The sequence below is a fragment of the Trichechus manatus genome, unplaced genomic scaffold (assembly GCF_000243295.1).
Source record: "Trichechus manatus latirostris isolate Lorelei unplaced genomic scaffold, TriManLat1.0 scaffold00191, whole genome shotgun sequence".
NCBI lineage: Eukaryota > Metazoa > Chordata > Mammalia > Sirenia > Trichechidae > Trichechus > Trichechus manatus.
Genome location: NW_004444127.1, coordinates 3,693,460 through 3,717,801, shown reverse-complemented (window position 1 = coordinate 3,717,801; position 24,342 = coordinate 3,693,460). Strand labels below are relative to the sequence as shown.

Genomic DNA, 24,342 nt, shown 5'->3' with positions numbered 1-24,342 from the left:
TCCCTCTTGAAGGAGAAACATGTTATAGGATTGCACGCCTGTGCTAATATTTGAATACAGTGCTTGAAGTTGCTTAGTTTCTATAGTTGAGCAGTAAAATTCTCAAGAAGGAAAAGGAAGTGTTTTTACTCATTTCCTTTCCCTTTGGCAGATTCGCTTATGCGGAGTTCACCACTTCTTAGGAGCAGACAGCTTCTTTATGATGATTTGGGTGACATAAACCCACGTCTTCGAGAACCTCGAGATCTCTTCGCACTCTTGTCTAGCAGTGGGCCACTGCTGGCTCCAAAATGGCCAATAGAATGTGAGGTCATCAAAGAAAACGTTCGTCATATTGGTAATGTGAATTACATGTGGTGTTCTTGCTTTTCTGACTCTATTACAAGATCTTAGAGTTACAAGTGCTGCATGCTAAAGTATAAAGCAGGACAGAATCAACATGCATTAGCTCACCCTGAAATGATTAAGCTCTTGGAAAATGATACATGCTCACCAAAATCAAAAGAGACCAGTGTGTAAACTAGAATACTTCTGAGTTTATTGGAATGTGAGGATACTTTCCTAGAGGCCAAAACATGTAAATACATTTATTTTCTAGATTATTCCCATCTCGGTATTAATATGCTTGAATGAATTTTATAAGAGTTGTATTTTTATCAGCCTTGGTATAACTGGTGAAGACCATATATGTTAGACTTAGGTTTATAACATATTTTTTACTGTTTTTAATTATAATTCAAGTTTATTGGCGTTTTTTACAGGAATAGTGGATACTTAAGACATTGCTGGTCATATTGATAAGCTCCTGGTATAAGCACAATCTTTAGCATTCATTTTATGAAACATTTACAAGAGTGAATTGCACTGAAAAGTGGGGACTTTACTAATTACTGGAACACTATGTCCACCAAACATCATGTCTCTGCTTTAGGCTGTGATGAATAAACAACTGGATGTTTCCTATTTTCTAACTCCACTTTTACAATAGTCATTCAGTAAATATTTTTTAAGCATTTACCATATGCTAAGAATAGTATTTGGTGCTAGAGATGTAATGATGAACAAGATGGAGTCAGCCAGAGCTCACAGACTTCTGAGGAAAGTAAATATATCACCAGGCAATTGCATAGAGTTTGGTCTCTCTGGGAACACCTACCCAACCTGGAAGATCAGAGAGGGTTTCCAAGAGGAGTTGGCTCTGAGATGTAAAGGTTGAGTTATAAATGATCCAAATGAGAAAAGTATTCTAGTTAGAGAAGGAGCGTGGTGTGTTGGGGAAACCATAGAGCATAGAGCATGAAAGGAAAGAGATGAGGCTGAAAATACAGGGAGGGGCTCAATGGGAACAGAACTGTTATTGGGGTGTTTGGAAATATATGGGGCACATTGAGTTGGCACAGAGACGGGGCAGTCCTAAGATCATCTGTCCCTACCCTGTACAGTTTTTAGATAAAAGTCCAAGATGATCTGGCTAGACAATAGGATTTTGCTGTTCCCTGTATAAGATAGTGATAGGAGCCCTGGTGGTGCAGTGGTTAAGTGCTTGGCTGCTAACCAGAAGGTTAGTGGCTCAATCCCACAAGCCACTTTACGGGAGAAAGATGCAGCAGTCTGCTTCTGTAAAGATTTACAGCCTTGGAAACCCTCTGGGGCAATTCTACTCTGTCCTGTTGTGTCACTATGAGTTGGAATTGATTCTTTGGCAATGAGCTTAGTTATTTTTTTAGATATAAGATAGTGGAAATGAGTGGGTATTAGACCAAGACAGAGAATTCCTGTGAGGATTTAGAACTGGTTACTATTTGGAAACCCTATGGGGCAGTTCTACTCTGTCCTATAGGGCTGCTATGAGTCGGAATTGACTCCAGAGCAACAATTGTTTTTTTTTTTACCAAGGATATAGGCAAGGAAGGAGGAATAAAGTGGGAAACTGGAATTTAGTATTTAAATTATTGCAGTGGTAATCCACTAAACCACTAGATATTAGAAAAGCATTTTTTTTTTTTTTTTGGTGAAAAAATACACAGTAAAACATACACCAGTTCAACAGTTTCTACATGTACATCTCAGTGACATTGATTACATTCTTCAAGCTGTGCAGCCATTCTTGCTTTCCTTTTTCATATTATTCCACCACCAATAAGATAAACTTACCGTCCCCTAAGCTTATCGTCTGATCTTTTGAGTTGCTGTTGTCAATTTGATCCCATATAGGTAATTTTTTAAAAGAGCACAGTGCTCAAGGCAGACATTTTTCACTAATTAAGCTAAACTATTGTTTGGTTAAAGATGACTTCAGGGGATAATTTTGGTTTAAGGTTTAAAGACTGTCTCAGGGCAGTAGTTTCCAGCCTCAAAGCCTCATCACCCCATTCCAAGAAATTAGCATTATCTTTTACTGAATTATATCTTTATATGCCCTTTACTTTCATCAGTGGCTATTGTACTTACAGTGATATTGAGAAGTTGCCCAAACCCATATGAGAAATTTCTTCTGGAATTCATTGCTAGTGGGAAAGCCTTGTTTCTTCTGAAACAATTGATACAGTTGCTCTTCTGTAGTTAAAAAATATGTAGGTGATCATGTTTCCCTGACTTTAAGGAAGCTCAGGGCTAAATTTTAAAGAACTATTGTACCAACTGTATTGACTTTTCTGTTGGCGTATATTTAGTCATCTTTTTCCTGCTCTTATACTTCAGTCTTCTATTTAAAGTTGATTATTTTTATTATATGTGCTTTTTGTAAAAATTTCCTCATAGTCTTTAGGGAAAGAAGCAAGACATAGTTATAATTTAAAAGCAAACTAGAAACTCAGGGTGAGAATTTGGTTTGACTCAACCAAAGTAGCCATTTGAATAATTATGTTAATTTTATATCAGGTCTAATAAAGTACCTTTTCTGTTATTTTTTATTTTGTGCACTTTTTTTATGTCTTCTTTCAGAGTGGGTTCCACCTCAACCGGAATATTTCTATCAACCTACAGGGAATGAAAAGGTACCAGAAATTGTAGGAGAGGAAAAAGGCACAGTTGTCTATCAGTTAGATTCAGGTATTGTTGTTACACTGAATAGAGAGTGAATAATCATGACAAAGTTATAATAAATGTATTTTCTATAATAAAAGTGATGCAAAAATTTGTAGTTTAATAATAAACTGTCTTTTCCAGACCAAACTAAGTGGGAGCCCTGATATTCATGACCAATCAACTTTAAAATTTTAATAGATTTTAAAAATGACAGTACATTTTTCTCAATAGTTCTAAGCCCGTCTTATAGCTTTTCCTTTATTCCCCTTCTTGAAAATGAGATGTTGGATAGGGGAGCTTGTTTTTCTTTTCTTCCCCTCCTGCATGTATATTAGTGAGTACTTTGTTGTATGTGTATATAATTGTCATTTACTTGGTGTTTTCCTGCATTAAGTTGCAGGCTCTCTAAGGATAAAATCTTGTCTTTTTAAAAAGTATCCAGAACACTGAACCCAATAACTAAAAGATACACCTTATTCTCAAGGGTATATGGAAGATTCCCCAGGCTAGACCATATGCTAGGCCATAAATCAAGTATTGATAAATTTGAAAGGATTTAAATCATATAAAATACGTTCTCTGATCACGAAAAAATAGAAACCAACAATGAAATCTGGAAAATCCACAGATACTTGGAAATTATACAACACATTTCTAAATCATGCATGGGTTAAAGAAGAAATCACAAGGTGTGTTAGAAAATATTTTGAATTGAATGAAAATAAAATTGCAACATATCAAAATTTATGGGATACAACCAAAGCACTACAGGGGAGTTTTATGGGTTTAAATGCCTGTGTTTGTGTAATCTAGTGGCATTTGAAGTCCTCTAACTTCAGCATCAGCCCAGAGCATTCCTATGAGATGGAGGTCAGGCATACCTCCACTCTCCAACCTTTTTACCAATTCTGACACCAGCTGTCCTCCCCATAGCATTCTTTCTACTTCACTGCTGCGTTAGATAATTCATTGCAGTTGGCAGATAGAACACATAGACCATAGTCTCAATTACTTGGTTTATCAGGCAAATAACAGTTTACAAATTGGAATCAGGATCAACTTGGAAGTAACAAGAACAGCTCAGGATAAAGTTTGCAGTCAGGACAGCTTACAATCAAGACAGCTCTCAGCTCCTTCTCAGCCATACCCACAAGTAGGCTGTACGTCTTAGCTGTGCCCACAGGCTGGCCCCCCTCAGGCCTAGCCTCTGCTGCCAGGCCCCACTCAGGCAAGTGCCACAGCTGTTTTGGTGCTGCTATTAAGTGCCTAGAGGCACCCCACTCCACCAGCATGCCTCCTGCCAAAGGCGCTCAGCTCTCTTGTTCCATGGGTCCTCTAGTCCACTGCAGTCATCTGCCATCTCATGCCATCTTCAATGTTAACAGCTCTCCTGGGTCTAGGAGGTTCTCAGCACAGGGACCCTGCATCCAAAAAATGCACTCTGCTCCCAGCCCTTCCTCTTGACAGTAGTGACGTCCTCCCTCAACCTCTGTGGAACTGGTCCTTTTAAGCCTAGCAGGATGGCAGAACTGACCAATCCCCTAGGTAGGCCACAGTCACCTAGTTTGCATAGTAAACAACCAATTCCTACAAGGGTTTACACAGTAAAGTGTCCAGTCCCTTTGCAAGATTGTGGCCTAGCAAATCATCTTGGCAGAACTACAAAGCCAGGGTCAGAAAGGCCATTTATAAAGAGAAACCCATTGCACTGCAATTTTTAAAGAAAGATCTCAAATCAATTACTTAAGCTTCTACCCTAATAAACTAGAAAAATAAGAGCAAACTAAACCCAAAACAAGCAGAAAGAAATAATAAAGATAACTATGGAAGTCAGTGAAACAGAAATCAGAAAAATAATAGAGAAAATCAAACAAAGTTGTTTCTTTGGAAATATCTACAAAATTGACAAAACTTTAGCTAGACCAAGCAAGAAAAAGGAGAGGAGACACAATCAAAATCATGAATGAAAGAAGGGATATAACCACCAACCCTACAGAAATCAAAAGAATTGTGAGATATTGCCATGAACAACTTTATGCCAACAATAGACAGACAAAATGGACAAATACCTAAAAAGACACAAATTACCAAAACCAACTCAAGAAGAAATAGAAAATCTGAATAGAATCTAACAAAAAAATTGAGTTAATAATATAAAGTGTTCCTGCAAAGAAAACCCCGGCACAGAGGGCTTGACTGGTGAATTCTATCAAACATTTAAAGGTGGAATAATACCAGTTCTTCGCAAACTTTGAAAACAAAGGAGGAGGAAATATTTCCCCATTTTTTTTATGAGGCCAGTATTGCTTTGATACCAAAGTGACACAAAGACATCATAAGGAAAGAAAACTACAGACCAATATTATTCTTGATACAGATGCAAAAATCCTCAACAAAGTATTATCAGACCTAATGCGGTAACATATAAAAAGGATTATACACCATAATAAGATTGGATTTATCCTTGGAAAACAAGGTTGGTTTAACATCTGAAAATCAAGAAAAATGTAGAAATAATTATAAATCTATGTTAATAGACATAATATATAAAGATGTAGTTTGTGACAGTAACATAAGGGGGAAGATGGAACTGCAGAGTTATTGTATGATATTGAAGCTAATTTGGTAATCTGTTTAAACTAGATTGTTATAAACTTAAGATGTTAATTGTAATCCCCATCATAGCAACTAAAATAATACCTTAAAAATACACTGAAAATGAAATGAGGGAATCAATCTAACACACATACACAAAGCCGTATTGGAGGAAGTGAGAAACAAAAAAGATATGACATACAAAAAAGAAATGGCAAAAGTAAATCCTTATCAGTAATTGCTTTAAATGTAAATAGTCTAAACTCTCCAATTAAAAGCAAGAGACTGCATGAATGGATTAAAAAACATGATCCAACTATATATTGTCTACAAAAGATTTACACTGGATCCAAAGACACAAATAAGTTGAAAGTGAAAAGATGGAAATGAATATTTTATGCAAGTAACCATAAGAGAGCTGAGTTAGCTGTATACTAATATCAGACAAAATGGACTTTAAGTCAAAAATTGTTACAAGAGACAAAGTCACTATATATTGATAAAAGCATCAGTTTGTCAAGAAGATATAACAGCTATAAACATGTATGCACCAAAAAACAAAACCCCAAAATACATTAAACAAATTGACAGAATTGAATGGAGAGATAATTCTACAGTAATAATTGGAAACTTAAGTATACTAGATTCAGTAATAGGACATATAGACAATATCAGCAAGGAAATGAGGACAAGACAGAGGGCTTGAGCAAAATGATAAACCAACTAGATCTAGCAGACATATATAGAACATTTCACCCAACAACAGCAGAATACACAGTCTTCCCAAGTGCACATGAATTATTCTCTAAAATAGGCTGTATGTTAGGCCACAAAACAAGTCTCAATAAAAGAGTTTGAAATCATACATAGTATCTTCTCCAATTACAGTGGAATGAAACTAAAAATCAGTAACAGAAGGAAACTGGAAAATTCACAAATATGTGGAAATTAAACAACATACTCTTTAAAAACCATTGGGTCAAAGAAGTAATCACAAGAAAAATTAGAAAATACTTTGAGACGAATGAAGACAAAAACAAAATACCAAACACAGCGAAAGCAGTTCTCAGAGGGAAATTTATAACTGTGTAAGTGCCTACATTAATAAAGAAGAAAGATCTTAAATCTGTAACCTAACTTTACACTTCAAGGAACTAGAAAAGGAAAAGCAAACTAAACCCAAAGCCAGCAGAAAAATGGAAATAGTATTATAGTGGAGATAAACAAAATAGAAAATAGAAAAAATGATAGAATCAGCAAGACCAAAAATTGATTCTTTGGAAAGATAACAAAATTGACAAACCTTTAGCTAGACCAAAAAAAAAAAAAAAGATGAAAATAACTAAAATCAGTAATGAAAGGGGAGACATTATTACTGACCTTACAGAAATAAAAAGGATTATAAACAAATTTCAGCAAAATTGCAGGGTACAAAGTCAACACATAAAAATCAGTTATTTCTGTACACTAGCAGTGGACAATCTGAAAATGAAACTGAAACATTTCTATTCACGATAGTATCAAAAAGAATAAAACATTTGGGAATAAATTTAAGAACAAAAGAATACCAAGACTTGTACTCTGAGAACTATACAATACTGCTGAGAGAAATTTTAAAAGATCGAGATAAATGGAGAGAGATTCTATGATCATGAATCGGAAGACTCAATATTGTTAAGATGGCATTCCTTCCCAAATTTATCTATAGACTAAATCCCTATCAAAACCACATCAGGCCTGTTTTGCACAAATTGACAAGCTGATTCTAAAATTTTTATGGAAATCAGAGGACCCAGAATAGTCAAAAGTATTTTGCAAAGGATAAAAAAAGGTGGAGGGCTCACACTTCCCAGTTTTAAAACTTACTATGAAGCTTTTTATAAAGGCCACAAGGCGATGTGGTGATGGCATAGGATGTACATATATATAAATGGAACAGAATTGAGAATCCAGAAATAAACCTTTACTTTTATAGTCAATTGACTTCCAACAAAGGTGCCAAGGCAATTTAATGAGGAAAGGATAGTCTTTTCCACAAATGGTGGTAGAAAATTTGATGTCCGTAGACAAAAGGATTAATTTAGGCACTTACCTCACACCACACACAAAAATTAATTCTAAACAGATCATAGGCCTAAATGTAAGAGCAGAAATTATAAAATGGAAGAAAACATTGAAGAAAATTGTCTTCCCTCTGGGTTAGAGAAAGAGTTTTTAGATATGACACCAAAAGCCTGATCCGTAAAATAAAAAATTGATATCTTGGACTTCATCTAAATTTAAAACTTTTGCTCTTCCAAAGAGACCATTAAAAAAACAAAAAAGACACACAGACTGAAAGAAAATACTTGAAAATCATGTCTGGTAAAGGACTTGTACCCACAATCCATAATAAGAAGATGAACAACTCAACTAAAAATGGACAAAAGATTTGAATAGACATTTTACCAAAGGAGATATACAAATGGCTAATAAGCACATGAAAAGATGTGTAACACCATTGGTCATTAGAGAAATGCAAACTAAAACCACATCACACCTACAAGGATAGCTATTAAAAATGATAATAATAAGTGATAGGGAGGATGTGGAGCATGTGAAATTGATGAATGTGAAGAATTGTTTGAATCATTGCAAAGTCATTGACAAATGGAGATCTGGGAATTTTTCATCATTTAACAAAGAAAGCAAGATACGACAACTTGGATGTTCTGGATACCTATGAATATCTCTGGACATCATATGAATATCATGGGACAAAGAAAAGTCGTTGGGAAAACTATGAAGCACTAACATAATTTTGTAAAAGTAACTGCAAAAATCAAAGATGTCATATAGCCCCCTCACTAAATTGTGTCTGAAAAATTGCAAATCCTCCCCCCAAAAGTTAGCAACACTTTATTATTCCAAGAATTAAAAACAGGTTGTAATTATAATCTAAATTTTGTTAAGTAAGATAAAATAAACTTTATAATGTTAGTTTTAGCTTCATTTTCAAGATAAAATCTCAATCAAAAGCTTTTCATTAGTAACTATGATATTTTTGTTCCCCTCTTAAGCAAATTCACCCATACCAATTATTCTCAAATGTCTAGTTTCATAATGTTTAAATCTGAAAAGAGATAGTAAAAAATTGTATAAAGTGTACTTTTATCTTCTATTTTTGGTTTTCCATTTTATCATTTTTAAATTAGTGAATAGATACTATTTGTATCTTTTTTATTTTTTAGAACAAGATTGCAGATGTTTTCAGATCCTCCAAAAAAGTAGTTGAAATAACATTGTATCGTATTCTACCCAATTGCAAACATTTAGAATATCATTTTTTTGGCAACATCCTTTTAAATTCGGGTTTAAATGAGTTCACACATTATCTGAGTTGCCAAGGGTATCAATACAGCAAAAGGAAATGTTCTAACCCACTAATAGCCTTCAAAGAACTACGTTGTTGAAAATTAAAAATCTCAGCAAGGAGAATTGAGAATTTGAATATTAATTTTTTTTAACCTAGAATACTGCTCAACACATAGAAGAGTTCAATAAATATTTGCTGAATGAATGGATTCTGAGTGGGACCTAGTCTAAATATGTCTCTCTTGTGTGCAGTACCCACTGAAGGTTCCTATTTCACCAGTTCCAGAGTGGGAGGCAAACGAGGAATTATCAAGGAACTCGCTGTCACCTTGCAAGGACCAGACGATAACACTCTGCTGTTTGAATCAAGATTTGAGAGTGGGAATCTGCAAAAAGCTGTCAGAATGTAAGTAACAAAGAATTTCCCAAAGGGATGAAAATTGGAGGAGTGTCTGAGAGATGTCTTCAGGAATAATGTTAATAGGAATGTTTGCAAAAAAGAGAGAGGTGATGTCAAATGGTTATGAGGATGAAATAGAAGAGTGGAATAATTGCGACTCATATTTTTCCCAGAGTAAAGTATTATCTAAATTGTTTCTTCTGCTTATAAAATAAATGAGTGCTCATATAAAATACATAACATAAAAAGCTCAAGTCTTGTAATTATTTCTCCCTGAGACAGCTACTGGAGCCCTGGTGGTGCAGTGGTTAAGAGCTTGGGCTGCTAATCGAAAGGTCAGCAGTTTGAATCCACCATCCATCTCCTTGGAAACCCTATAGGGCAATTCTGCTCTGTCTAGGGTCACAATGAGTTGGAATCAACTCAATGGCAACGATTTTTTGGTTTTGGAGTTAGCTACTGTTAACAGATTGGCATATACACCTTATTCTTTTTTTTTAAGTTTTTTTTTTATTGTACTTTAGATAAAGGTTTACAGAACATACTAGCTTCTCATTAAACAGTTAGTACACATATTGTTTTATGACATTGGTTAACAACCTCATGACATGTCAACACTCTCCCTTCTCGACCTTAGGTTCCCCATTACCAGCTTTCCTGTCTCCTCCTGCTTTCTAGTCCTTTGCCCCTGGGCTGGTGTGTCCCTTTAGTCTCGATTTGTATTATAAACCCATAAAAACCCATTGCTGTCAAGTTGATTCCAACTCCTAGCGACCCTATAGGTTTTGTTTTATGGCCCTGTTTAATCTTCAGATGAAGAGTGAACCTCACGAGTGACTTCATTATACTGAGCTAAACGGGTATCTGGGGGCCTTACTCTTGGGGTTTCTCCAGTCTCTGTCAGGCCAGTAAGTCGGGTCTATTTTTGTGTTAGAATTTTGTTCTACATTTTTCTCCACTCTGTCCAGGACCCTCTATTGTGATCCCTGTCAGAGCAGTCAGTGGTGGTAACTGGGCACCATCTAGTTGTACTAGACTCAGTGTGGTTGAGGCTGTGGTAGTTGTGGTCCATTAGTCCTTTGGACTAATCTTTCCCTGTGTCTTTAGTTTTCTTCATTCTCCCTTGCTCCCAAAGGGGTGAGACCAGTGGAGTATGTTAGATGGCCACTCACAGGCTTTTAAGACCCCAGATGCTACTCACCAAAGTAGAATGTAGAACATATTCTCTATAAACTGTGTTATGCCGGTTGAGCTAAATGTTTCCGAGACCATGGACACCTTATTCTATATGTGTGTGTATATGTGTAATATATACAAATTATATATCTTTAAAAATAAAAATAGAATAATGTTACACATACTGTTTTACAAATCACTTTTTTCACTTAATAAGTTTTAGGTCTTTTTTTGTTAGGACCACAGTTCTGCATCTTAATTTTTAATAATGCATGTTATTCTGTTGTATAGATATTCCATACCTTATTTACCCTGTCCTAAAATGATGGGAAATTGAGATGTTTATAATTTTTTGCTTCAATGAATTAATAGAATTAATGCCCTTATGCATTTATATTTTTACGTATTTGTGACTTTATGGGCTAAATTCTTAGAAATGAAATTGTTGAGCCAAAGGGTTTGAACCTTTTAAGTATTACTAGTTTTTGCCAAATTGTCCTCCAATGAGATTTCCATCCCATCAACAGAATATGAGTACCTTTTTCCCAGTGCTGGAATACCAATCAGAGGGGGAAATGGTGCCTTATTTTAATTTGCGTTTCTTTATGCATATGGGTGAATACTTTTTCATATGTGTACTGGCCATTTGTATTTCCTCTTCTTCGAGTTAGTCCTGCTTCTTTTAAACAAGGCGAATCCATTCCAGAGACAGCCCCTCATCTTCAAACAATTTATTAGTGGAGCTAAAAATAGCACTGGAGACTTAAAGATTTCTTTCTCAAAGGTGATCTCCAGGATGGAGCTAGCAGCCTGCAAGACTCAGGCCCCACTACTGTTAACCATGTTTCAGAGAATGTATTAGGTGGTTAGAAACTGCTGCTGGACACTCTAGAGAGATAACCAAGAAGCTCACAGAGCTCCCAAACATCCTGTACAACAGTATACATTTTGGGGACTCTTCCTGCCCCACCCCAAATAAACTTTCCTCCCCCAAGTTCCTGTTAGACTAATATGTGGGTTGAAGAACTAGGTAAATTAGAAAATATATATTTGATATCACAGGTTTTTCTGTAGTAATAAGATCTATTTTTACCAGGGAAAAACAGTATTTTCCCAGCTTTTTTTTTTTTCTTTTTTTTTTTTTGAGGGATGTGTTGGGTTACAGAAGGAGCCCTGGTGGTGCAGCGTTTCAGCACACAGCTGCTAACTGAAAGGTCGGCAATTTGAAACCACCAGCCGTTCCATGGGAGAAAGATGGGGCAGTCTGCTTCTTTAAAGATTTATAGCCTTGGAAACCCGGTGGGGCAGTTCTGCTCTGTCCTATAGGGTCACTGTGAGTCGGAATTGACTTGATGGCAGTGAGTTTTTTTAGGGTTTTCGTTGGGTTACTGAGATGTTCTTCAATTTTCTCTATTACAGAGACACCTATGAGTATGAGCTTACCTTGCGAACTGACCTCTACACCAACAAACACACTCAGTGGTTTTATTTTCGAGTTCAAAACACCAGAAAGGATGTCACCTATCGATTCACCATCGTCAACTTGCTAAAGCCCAAGAGCCTTTATACTACAGGGATGAAGCCACTCATGTACTCCCAATTGGATGCCAACACCCACAACATTGGCTGGAGGAGAGAGGGAAATGAAATCAAGTACTATAAGAACAACACAGATGACAAGCAGCAGCCCTTCTATTGTCTCACATGGACCATTCAGTTTCCACATGACCAGGACACATGCTTCTTTGCACACTTCTACCCATATACATACACTGATTTGCAATGCTACCTCCTGTCAGTGGCAAACAATCCTGTCCAATCCCAGTTCTGCAAGCTCCGTACTTTATGCAGGAGCCTAGCAGGAAATACTGTCTACCTACTTACCATCACCAACCCATCCCAAAGCCCTCAAGAGGCAGCTGCAAAGAAAGCTGTGGTCTTCAGCGCAAGAGTCCACCCTGGGGAAAGTAACGGCTCCTGGATTATGAAAGGCTTTTTGGACTTCATCCTTAGCAACTCCCCAGATGCCCAGCTCCTCAGAGACCTCTTTGTCTTCAAGGTGGTACCCATGTTAAACCCAGATGGAGTAATTGTGGGGAATTATCGATGTTCATTGGCTGGAAGGGACTTGAACAGGCATTATAAGACCATTCTAAAGGATTCTTTCCCTTGCATCTGGTACACCAAGAACATGATAAAGAGGTGAGAGCCTTTATCTATTGATCTCTATGTGAATGCTGTGAGCACTAGCACCAGATACCCCCACCTGATGGGGTGTGAACTTTCTTCCAGTGTTATAGGAGTTGGATATGGCTTTGGAGATAGTCTTTACCATTCTGTTCGCAGTCAAATGGGTTTATTAGTTTTTAAACTTCTAACCCCAAGCTTATCTTTGGTTTGAAATGGGGCGTGCAACCTTTCAGCAAGTAAAGTCAGTTCACGGATAAGTGAAGTGCTTAAATAGAAAAATTCAGAAGTCAGGAGAGTTCATAGTCTTCATTTAATCTTCACATTCACCCTGTGAGGTGAGTACAATCAGTATTCCCATTTGGTATATGATGAGGAAATGGTAGTACAGAAAGATTAAGTAACTTGCCCAAGGACATACAGCTAGTGATGGAGTAGATATTTGAACACAGGCTGTCAGTTTTCAGAGTCTGAGTTTCCTTATCACCATCTTATATTGCCTTTCATGAGGAAAGGGAAATAAATCGGTAATTTTCCAGCCCTGTGTGAAAGCAGTTGAGCGCTATGATGTAACAGAGCACCAACCTTAAAGGATCTTGCGTTTCGTTGGAAATAAAAATACAACATATAGGAATATGGGAATGCGTGCCTTCTAACCGTATCTGTGGCAAAGGGTGGGAGCCATGGTAGGCAAAATGGCCAAGAGCATGTGCAAGAGCATGTGTTTGGGAGAGGGACAGACTTGGGTTTGAAACCTGCTTTTACTACTGGCTGGCTTTGTGATCTTGGCCAAGTGATTTAACCTCTCTGAGCTTCATCTTCCTGATTTGTAGAATGAGTATAATAATACCTGCCTTGTGTGGTGACCGTGAGGATTAAATGAGATAATCCATGTAATCTGTTTAGCATAATACCCAGCACATTGTAAATGTGTGGCAGTGGTGGCCATTTTTGTTATCATCCTCTTCATCCTATCATCATCATCATGGAGAAAGTGAACATGCTTGGAAGGTTGGAAAACCTGGGTGTCCTAGACAAGCTGTTCTATAGATTTCAAGAAATAAAAGGCCCCTTAGGCTAGCTCTAATTGAGCAGGTTTCATTTGAGACTACGGTAGGCGACCAGGAAACAGAATATCTGGGCCTTATAGGAATTGGCCCTGGAAAGTAAGGAACTTAGGCTTTCTTTGGTTCTGCCTTTTTCATCCCTGCAATTACAGCCTTTCTGCCTCTCCCCACAGGTCTGCACCAGGGTGAGCTTTCTTTCAGTAGGTTTCCTCCCCTTCCTTACCAATTCATACATGGCCTACCCTACACCTCTTTCCACATCAGGACTTTTCCATGTCAAGTCCCTCTAACTGGTGGGGGCGAGGGTGCTGATGACTTATTTACAACAATGGTTGAGAATGGGAGGAGGACTGCTGAGAAGGGAGCTTGGACAGGCCAGAGACCCCAGACAAGAAGACATTTCAGCAGGGAAAGGCATGTGAGGCAGACCAGTTTGTGTAGACAGTTGAAGCTAGAGGGTAGGAGGAGAAAATATTGTCTAAAAAGGGTGTTTAGTCTAATGCAAAAAACATTGAAGGCCATCAGTTGAAATTTTCTTAGGAGGAAAGGTATCAACAACCATACTGAAGAAAGAGATTCCAAAAGATCCTTGGAATATTCTTGATTATTCACATGCATTTGGATGTCCACTGAGTCCTTTGTTTACTCCCCACCCCCACCATAGACTTCTTGAAGAAAGGGAAGTTCTCTTGTATTGTGATTTCCACGGCCACAGCCGTAAGAATAACATCTTCTTGTATGGCTGTACTAACAACGATCGCAAGTACTGGCTTCACGAGCGAGTCTTTCCTTTAATGTTAAGCAAAAATGCACCAGATAAGGTAAGCACACATAAGGTAATTTTCTGTCCATTGACTAAGGGAGACAGAAACTCACTGCTTCCTATACTTAGTATTTGATTCGCCACTTTGTATCTCTTTGTATTATCTTGGTTAAATACAGTGAAACCTGTGGGAGCCAGAACTCACCGAGACTGCCTTGTTTTTCAAGGTCTCATGAGTTTTCTGCATTTGACAGTCTTATCACTTTTCTATTGCTTGTTTTAATGGAAAATATTTGAGTTTTCCTTCTCTGACATGTTTCTGCCTCACACAGCTTCCGGCTTTCACAGGTTTTACTGTACCTGGACTTCAAGAATTTAGGAAAATGTGGCTGTAAAATTTGCTCTGCGTCCATAACTGGTGAATGGATAAATGAAATGTGGTACATCCACACTACAGAATGTTATTCAGCAGTAATAAGGAATCAAATGCTGATACATGCTCCAGCATGGGTGAATCTTGAAAACATCATGTTAAGTGAAAGGAAGCAGTCACAAATGACCACATATTGTATGATTCCATTTATATGAAATATCTGAATAGGCAAATCTAGAGAGACTTCTTGGAAGTAGATTAGTGGCTGCCTAGGGCTAAGTGTAAGGAGTGTGGATTGGGGAGTGACTGTTGATGGGTACAGGTATTTTTTGGAGGGAGTGATGAAAATGTTCTAAATTTAGATGGAGGTGACAGTTGCACAACTCTGTGAATATACTTAAACCTTTGACTTGTGGATTTTAAATGGGTGAATTTTATGGTGTGTGAATTATCTCTCAATAAAGATGGTTTTTGAAAAAATTGTTCTGGTTGCTTCTCCTGGGCACAAACATAAACTTTTTTTTTTTTTTTTTTAAATTGTGCTTAGGTGAAAGTTTACAGAGCAAATTAGTTTCTCATTAAACAGTTAATACACAAATTATTTTGTGACATTGGTTGCCAACCCCATAATATGTCAACACTGTCCCCTTCTCTGCCCCGGATTCCCTGTTTCCATTCGTCCAATTTTCCTGTCCCTTCCTGCCTTCTCATCTTTGCTTTTGGGCTGGAGTACCCATTAGTCTCATATATATGATTGAACTATGAAGCACCCCCCTCACATGTGTTGTCATTGGCCTTGTTTAAAAAAAAACAAACAAACAAACCTGTTGCCATTGTGTCAGTTCTGACTCATAGCAACCCCATAGGACAGAGTAGAACTGCCCCACAGGGTTTCCAAGGAGCAGCTGGTAAGTTCGAACTGCCAACCTTTTCGTTAGCAGCCAAATGCTAACCACCGTTCCACCAGGGCTAATCTTTGGACAAACTTAAACTCTTGGTAGGTAGAATTGTCTATCATCTTTAATCCTGTGGCTGCAGTGCAAGAAGGGATTGGAGGACAAAGAAAATACTAACATTATATGAGCCCCCACAGAAAAGTTTACATAATATGAGATAACAAATAACTGTAAGATATTAAAAGGCTAATGAGAACAACTTAAAATTTTTAATGACTGAGTAACAGCTCTTTGACAGTTGGGCATATACAGTCCCTGCATTTAGAAATTGGTTTTTAGCATCTTAAATAGATCCATAAAATGTAACTGTCATTAGAAAGAAGAAATTAGGTTGGGATTAGAAAAGTATTTAAATAATAGTTCAGATCTTCTCATGTAAAGGTATATGAGACAAAATGTTAAGTGAGGAACTGCTGCTCATATGTAAGAAGAAGGAGTTATATGGACTCTTCAGCCTTTCTTTTCTTCCTTCCTCTTTTCCTCCACTCCTCTCTTCCTTAGTATTTTTATGAAATGTACTTTCGGAAATAATATATAGACACCACGGGAACCATTCTTGTATCATATCAATGAATCTTAGATGTCTTACATTTGCCTGTTTATGATTAACAGAGAGTTTGGATTTCTCTTTAGTTCTCTTTTCATAGTTGTAATTTTAAGGTCCAAAAGTGCAAAGAAGGAACAGGACGGGTAGTTATGTGGCGGATGGGAATCCTAAACAGCTACACCATGGAGTCTACCTTTGGCGGGTCCACCCTAGGTAAGCTCATCATAGGCTAGCGTGGCAAGGGGAAGCCAAGCACAGCACCTAGGGAGATGAAATCCTTTTGAATGTTGGGGAAGTAATTGACCTAGAGGATTTCTTATCTGTGACTTATGCTAAATTTGAGTACTCAAAATATGTATGTGAAATATAATACTTGATGGGGCAGTATAGCATAGTGGTTGATAGGGCTCTGGAATCAGGTGGATCTGGGTTTGAATTTCAGCTCCATTTAAAAGTTGTGTGATCCTGGGTAAGTTACTTAACTTCTTGCAACCTTGTTTTCCTTTAAGTGGCAATAATAGTACCTGCATTATATGTACTGTTTAATGGGATTGTTCTTGTTGTTGTTAGGTGCTGTCGAGTCAATTTCAACTTGTAGCAACGCTATATGACAGAGTAGAACTGCCCCATAGGGTTTTCTAGGCTATAATCTTTATGAAAGCAAATCGCAAGTCTTCTCCCACAGAGCCGCTGGGTAGATTCAAACTGCCAGCCTTTTGGTTAGCAGCTGAGTGCTTAACCATTGCACCACCAGAGTGCCTCGTTTAATGGGATAGTGCATGTAAAACATTTGGCATAGTGAATAAAACCTCATAATTGTAGCCATTAGGATTGCAAACTATTTTTATTGTCAAAGATTCATCTGAACCAAACTATAGCTAGAAAGGGAGCTACCCCATCCAGAAACATAGTATTCTAGAATCAGAGATGGTATTTTTAAAGAGATAATTGTGGATTGGATTTGCATTCAGTCATTAAGATTTAATAAAAATAATGTTGATGGATTTTTCCAGGCAGTAAAAGAGACACCCACTTTACTATTGAGGATCTGAAATCCCTAGGCTATCATGTCTGTGACACCCTTCTGGATTTCTGCGACCCTGACCAAACCAAGGTACAAATGGGTTTCAAGAAATGTAGTGATGCTACCATGATAGTCAGTCCATTGGGATTATAGGTGATACTTTATTTTCCCCTTAACATTTTTTGAAAGTTTTCATGAACAAAGAAATAATAAATCCCCCAGCCTACACACTCTCAGCAAATGGTCTAACCTCATAATTCACTGAGAAGATAGACACCATCCTGCAAGTTTTACTTCAGCACACCTCTCCCTCACTCCTAGCTTACCTATGGCAGCACCAATTCTTACTTCCTTTTCTCCTGTTTCAGAAAAGCAGGTGTCCTTTCCCTTCTCCAAAACCAACACTGCCCTTTGTGCATTTGGCGACCTCTCCTACAGCGTCCCTAAGGTCTTCCCTGATTAACCACCTCTTCTCTTTTCTGTATCCTCAGTTTTTTCTTCTTACTTCTTCTCCTCAACCGCAGTGTTCTCAAGCTGCCCTATCCTAAAACACAAACACAGGTTTCCTTTGGCCTTGTTTCTCTATTTCCCTTCATCACTTAGCTTCTTAAAAGGGAGTCTGTACTCATAGTCTCTAACTTACCTCTCATACCCCTCCAGAAATGTTAGCCCTGGGAGCATTATCGATATCCACCACCCTGAATGCAATTGTTTAATAAAAAATATTTAAAGGAGAATTTGACTACCCTGCAGCCTTGAGTCATCTTTGCCACTGACAAAAGTCTGAACAACCCCCTTCTAACATTTCCTTCCTTGCTACTCAAAATCATAAAATAAAGCAGACCATTACATTGTTTAAAAAGTTTATCATTGGCCTGAGAACAGCAGCTAAAGCAATACTCATTGATGTCCTGCCCTGAAAAAAAGTCTACACGTTCCTACAGCTCATACAATTTGTCTGTTAACGTGTCCTTAGTAGCCGGGGTTGCAGCTTATTCATCTTTGTTTCACCAGCAATAGGTAAAGTGCCTTTCAGAGTATAATTAGTAAATACTTGATAAATAAATAAATGATCAAAAATAATTCTTTGTTTCACTTCACAGTTCACACAGTGTCTAGCAGAGCTCAAAGAGCTCTTACAACAGGAAATTCATAAGAAATTCAGTGAACTTGGACAAGATATGGATTTAGAAGGAAGTTGGAGTGACATCTCTTTGTCTGACATTGAATCCAGGTGACAAACCTCGTATCAAAGGAAATCCAGAGAAGTTCTACCTTTTTAAAAAGTTTTGTTATTTTGTTTGCTCTGTTTTTGTTGTTGTTGTTGTTTTTGGTTTGGTTTAGTTTTATTTTGGACCTCAGGTGCAAAAAGTTGACTAAATCATACTCCTCAGTCATGGCACACTTCAATGCACTTAATTCCTTCAACAGCTATGTACCAAGTACCTGTTCTTTGCTAGGCTTCATTCTAAACACTAGAAAGGGGTAAGGAGTTTGTGTAGGGCCTTGTAGGCCATTGTAAATAAAGCCTTCGGCTTTTACTCCAAGGGAGATGGAAAGCTTTTGGAAGGTTTTAAGCAGAGAAATGTCATGATCTGACTTAGTTTCTAATTTCAACAGGAATACTGTGGCTGCTGTGTGGAAAATAGATTGTAAGGGGGAAGTCTAAGCAGGGAAACTAATTATGAAGCCAGTAAAATAATACAGGTGAAAGATGATGGTGACTTAGACCAGAATGTGGTGGTGGTGGAGTGGTGTGAATGGGTCAGATTCTAGATACATTTTGAAGTTACACCCATTGGGATCTGTTTATGGATTGGATATGAAACATGAGAGAATGAGGACATGAAAGGGGGAGGAGACAGTTTGTGGGTGAGGACTTTAGATTAGTCTAGCTGTGCATCTAAAACTTTCGAAAGGAGAATCGGAGTGATAAAAGTAATGCTCTTGGTGTCTGACTTGTAGATTGCTTATTATTAAATCTACTTATTTATACAGTCAGCAAATTTTTACAGACTACCTAGTAAGTTCCTGGCTCTCAGAATTGGTACTGGCCAGACTGCTCCCAAACAAATCACAGTCCCCCACTCTTCACTAGGGCTATGCACTGAGAATCCTATAGCCTTTCCCAACTACTGCCAAGGGCAACTTTCCCCATCTGGCCAGTGTTCACTTTGACACATGGATGGTGAACTCCTTGGCACCAGGGGCTCTGCCTCATTCATCTTATCCCTGTGACTGGCACGGAGTAGGTGTTCAGGATAAATGAGTGAGTGAATGAATGAATGTGCTTGCCGAGAGTTTCTGAGTCATTGAAATACAGACAATGTGGGCAAACAGCAGACTATCCTAGTCCTATGCAGCTAACCGGAAGATGTTATACTTCCTGGACGTGTTAATAACAGTTATTTCCCTTCTTTTCTTTTGGAAACAGCACCAGTGGGTCTGACAGCTCCCTCTCAGACGGTCTTCCCATTCACCTACTGAACATAGCAGATGAGGTGAGATTATTTAGACCCTTACACCCAGGAATGTAACAGCCTTAAAAATAACATGACATTACCGGATAATTTAGTGGAATTTTGCAGAACGCAAACAAGATTGTAATTTCCTTCTACAATCAGAAAACATAGCAATAGTATCCTAACTGGTCACCCTGCCCTGGAGGTTTTCATTTTATCCTTTATAACTCACTTTAAAAAATCTAGGGAATAAAAAATATGGGGACTCCATATTTATTCCATAGTTTTAACTAACAGTAAAAATCATGTTGAGAGATAGAGGTTATTAAAAATGACCCATACTTTAAAAAAAAGTTACTCATATAATCTTTTTATATTTCTGTATATTAAGTAATTGTTTTGCTCCATCTGCTTACAGACTTTTTTTTGCATGGATGCCATAGAGCTTAAGGAAAAACAACACATTTGTTTTGGTTTATTATACACATGATTAACCAGTAAAGAAAGAGTTCTCTCCAGCGTAGGATGAGATTAAGGCTGCGTCAGGAGGAGCCAGCCATGTCAAACTGTGCCCTACAGTTTCTTCTGCTGGATTTGCAGCAACATCAGTATAAGCTTCATCACACAGTGGGTTCCTGGACAATCAGTCTCAGCTGCATTTGCCACTAAAGCCACCTTGTAGTCACAACTAAACTGAGTCTTTTAACCACAAACATCTAATTAAAAACAAAAAACAAAAAAAAAACCCCATTGCTGTTGAATCGATTCTGACTCATAGCCAACCCTATAGGACAGAGTAGAACTGCCCCATAGAGTTTCCTAGGAGCAGCTGGTGGATTCGAACCACTGACCTTTTGGTTAACAGCTGAGCTCTTAACCACTGAGCAACCAGAGCTCCAGCACATCTAATAATCAGTATTATCTGGACCTGACATTAATGCTATAAGTAAGCTGATTTCATATGTTAAATGACAGATATTCAGTTATTGGTATAAGTGCGCCTTTGGTGGTGTATCTACAATAGTGAGGTTTTGGGTTGTTAAATAAGGAGCAACCTCTGGCAAGGCCACTGAACTATTTGTTCATTCTCCAAACAACGATGCAGCATGGTGAGGGCCCACATACTGGATTAGCTGTTGTGTCTTGAATGTTGTGTGAAAAGAATGCCATGTGTACGCAGGCAGTTGGCTCTGGAATCCTAAGTGACTGGTTTCTCTGTACTTTCTGGAATAGTTGAAACAGAAGAAGATGTATAAGAAGAAGAAAAAGAAGCAACTCCAGACTAGAAAACAGCGAAATGAGCAATATCAGAGAAATAATTTGATGCGAGAGTTAAAGTTAACCGAAGATGCCTCAGTAAGAAAGCCTGCCGCCTGCTTCTGTCTGGTCACAGGGTATTCCATCGAGGGAACAGGAAAAGGGGTTAAGATTTACTCTAAAGCAGAAAGGGGTTGGGGATTGGGAGGAGACGCTTTCTGTTTTGAGTTCAGAGACCTTTCATAGCATAGCAAGTTTAGGTTTTGATCAAGTCTGGATTTCCAGAAGAGAGAGGTGGTACTGGAAAAGTGGTGGCTGGAGCAAGTCCAGAGTGGCTGGGTGGCTGAGGAATCAGGCCTGGTCTAGGCTGAGGACACCTGGATAGCTCCTTCCCAATCTTTCTCCTGGCTGTCACACCCAGACCACAACCTCTGCTTCTTAAAGATGAGAAAGCTTTCAGAGGTGGTGTTGCTATTGGGTAAATTGGGTCAATTGTGTATGGATCTGTTAAAAAATAATTCTTTTGTTCTCAATCCTTTTAGGAAAGGACAGGATTTGCTTCTGCTCTGCAAAAGCAGCCTACCTTTTTCAAAAATTCAGAGAATCCTAGTTCTACAACAATGAAAAATGACAAACCAAGATTTAATGAGGTAGCTTTTTGCTGTGCTTTTTGTCACATAACTTGTCTGATTTCTCCAGTACAGCGTGTCTCTCCAGGAGGCCGAAGAATGCCGTAGCCATCTATGTTATCCTTATCTGCAAGTGCCACTGGGAGGAGGGCAACACTAGAATTGGTGGGGACACTGGCGCTGCATTGGATTAGACACCCCTGAAGGCTAACATTAAATATTAGTGATTTGTGATTTTTTGCCAAAAACATCAGAACAGGCTGCTTTACAGTCTTTCCACCTACCCATCCATGCATCCATCTAATAAATTTTATTGCTAACATACTAAGTGCCTCTATTGGAATACATTGAACAAAACACTGTCCTTGCCTCAGGGACCTTAGACACTGGTAGGAATTTTAACAAGTCCACAGGAAATTACATCACAGTAAGGGTGTGGTGGGAACACAGAGGACAGGCACTCAACCAGCTTTTGGGTTGTTTTCGTACTTTGGAGTCTTGTGGCTATAAAATCCTTGATTTTTTTTATGTATAAGAATATGTTTTGATACAATAATAGCTGATTTTTAGCGGACAGGGTGCAAGAATGCTACCCTGTGGTTAACAATGTTATAATGAGGCCCCCCTGCATTATACTGGGGAACCCCCAACAGAACACAACTGTCCCTATTCAGTATTGATGGTCTCTGGTGTCTAATGTAGTAGTGGCAAGAGCACAAGTTTGAATTCTGTCTAAAATTCAAATTCTAGCCTCACTATTTAATATTCCATGAGTTACTTAACCACCTGTCTTAGTTATCTAGTACCACTATAACAGAAATACCACAAGTGGATGGCTTTATAACAAAGAAAAATTTATTCTCTCACAGTCTAGTGGGCTAGAAGTCCAAATTCAAGGCACCAGCTCCAGGGGAAGGCTTTCTGTCTCTGTTGGCTCTGGGGGAAGGTCCTTGTCATCAATCTTCCCCTGGTCTAGGAGCTTCTCAGGTGCAGGGACCCCAGTCCAAAGGACGTGCTCTACTTCTAGCACTGCTTTCTTGGTGGTATGAGGTCCTCCTGTCTCTCTGCTTGCTTCTCTCTTTTGTATCTCAGAAGAGATTGACTTAAGACACAACCTAATCTTGTAGATTGAGTCCTGCCTCCTTAACGTAACTACCTCATTGACATCAGAGTTAAGATTTACAACACATAGGAAAATCACGTCAGATCACAAAATGGTGGACAGTCATGCAATACTGGGAATTGCCCTAGCCAATTAGACACGTTTTGCGGAGACATAATTCAATCCATGACACTACCTTAGGATTCAGTTTCTGCCTTTGAAAAATTGTTGGTGTTACTTGCCATCAAGTCGGCTCTGACTCATGGCAGCCTTACGTATAACAGAATGAAACATTGCCCACCTTCATGATCATTGGTATGTTTGAGTCCATTGTTGTTGTCAGTCCATCTTATTGAGGGTTTCCTTCACCTTTGCTGTGCCTCCACATTACCAAACATGGTGTTCTTTTCCAGTGATTAGTCCTTCCTAATGACGTATCCAAAGTGAGTCAAAGTCTCAGACAACATTCTGTATTCCATATGGCTTTCACTGGCTAATTTTCAGAAAAATGTTCTTGTTAGGTGCTGTCAAGTTGGTTACAATTCATAGCAACCCTACCTACAATGGAACAAAACACTGCCCAGTCCTGTGCCATCCTCATGATCATTGTTATACTTGAGCCCATTGTTGAAGCCACTGTGTCAGTCCATCTCATCAAGGGTCTTCCTCTTTTTCACTGACCCTCTATACTTTATTAAGCACTGTGTCCTTTTCCAGGGTCTGGTCCCTCCTGATAACATGTCTGAAGTACGTGATACAAACTTTTGCCATCCTTGCATCCAAGGAGCACTCCAGCTGTACTTCTTCCAAGACAGGTTTGTTTGTTCTTCTGGCAGTCCATGGTATACCTATAGTCTTCACCAACACCATAATTCAAAGGCATTAATTCTGTTTTCCTTATTCACTGTCCAGCTTTTGCATGTATATGAGGCAATTGAAAATACCATGGCTTAGGTCAGGTGCACCTTAGTCCTCAAAGTGACAGCTTTGCTTTTGAACACTTTAAAGAGATGTTTTGCAACAGATTTGCCCAATGCAATACGTCATTTGATTTCCTGAATACTGCTTCCTTGGGTGTTGATAGTGGATCCAAGTAAAATGAAATCTGTTACAACTTCAGTCTTTTTTCCACTTGTCGTGATATTGCTTATTGGTCCATTTGTAATGAATTTTGTTTTCTTTATGTTGAGATGTAATCCATAGTAAAGGTTGTAGTCTTTGATCTTCATCAGTAACTGCTTCAAATCCTCTTTACTTTCAGCAAGCAAGATTTTGTCATCTGCATATCGCAAGCTGTTTATGAGTCTTCCTTCCAATCCCAGTGCCTCATTCTTCTTCATATAGTCCAGCTTCTCGGATTATTTGCTCAGCATACAGATTGAATAAGTATGGTGAAAGGATACAACCCTGATGCACACCTTTC

General features: G+C 38.3%; 1 protein-coding gene across 1 annotated transcript in view; it reads left to right on the top strand.

Moving 5' to 3' along the window:
* The window catches only part of AGBL2 (AGBL carboxypeptidase 2), a 35,673-nt gene that overhangs the window by 4,178 nt on the left and 7,153 nt on the right, over positions 1–24,342 (top strand). Inside the window, exons 5-15 of the mRNA XM_023741832.1 lie at positions 152–337; positions 2,944–3,051; positions 9,229–9,382; positions 11,972–12,754; positions 14,471–14,627; positions 16,532–16,658; positions 17,459–17,559; positions 18,573–18,703; positions 19,904–19,970; positions 21,165–21,287; positions 21,731–21,838. Of these exons, the coding sequence (XP_023597600.1) occupies positions 152–337; positions 2,944–3,051; positions 9,229–9,382; positions 11,972–12,754; positions 14,471–14,627; positions 16,532–16,658; positions 17,459–17,559; positions 18,573–18,703; positions 19,904–19,970; positions 21,165–21,287; positions 21,731–21,838 (2,045 nt within the window). The remainder of the gene's footprint in view (positions 1–151; positions 338–2,943; positions 3,052–9,228; positions 9,383–11,971; positions 12,755–14,470; positions 14,628–16,531; positions 16,659–17,458; positions 17,560–18,572; positions 18,704–19,903; positions 19,971–21,164; positions 21,288–21,730; positions 21,839–24,342) is intronic.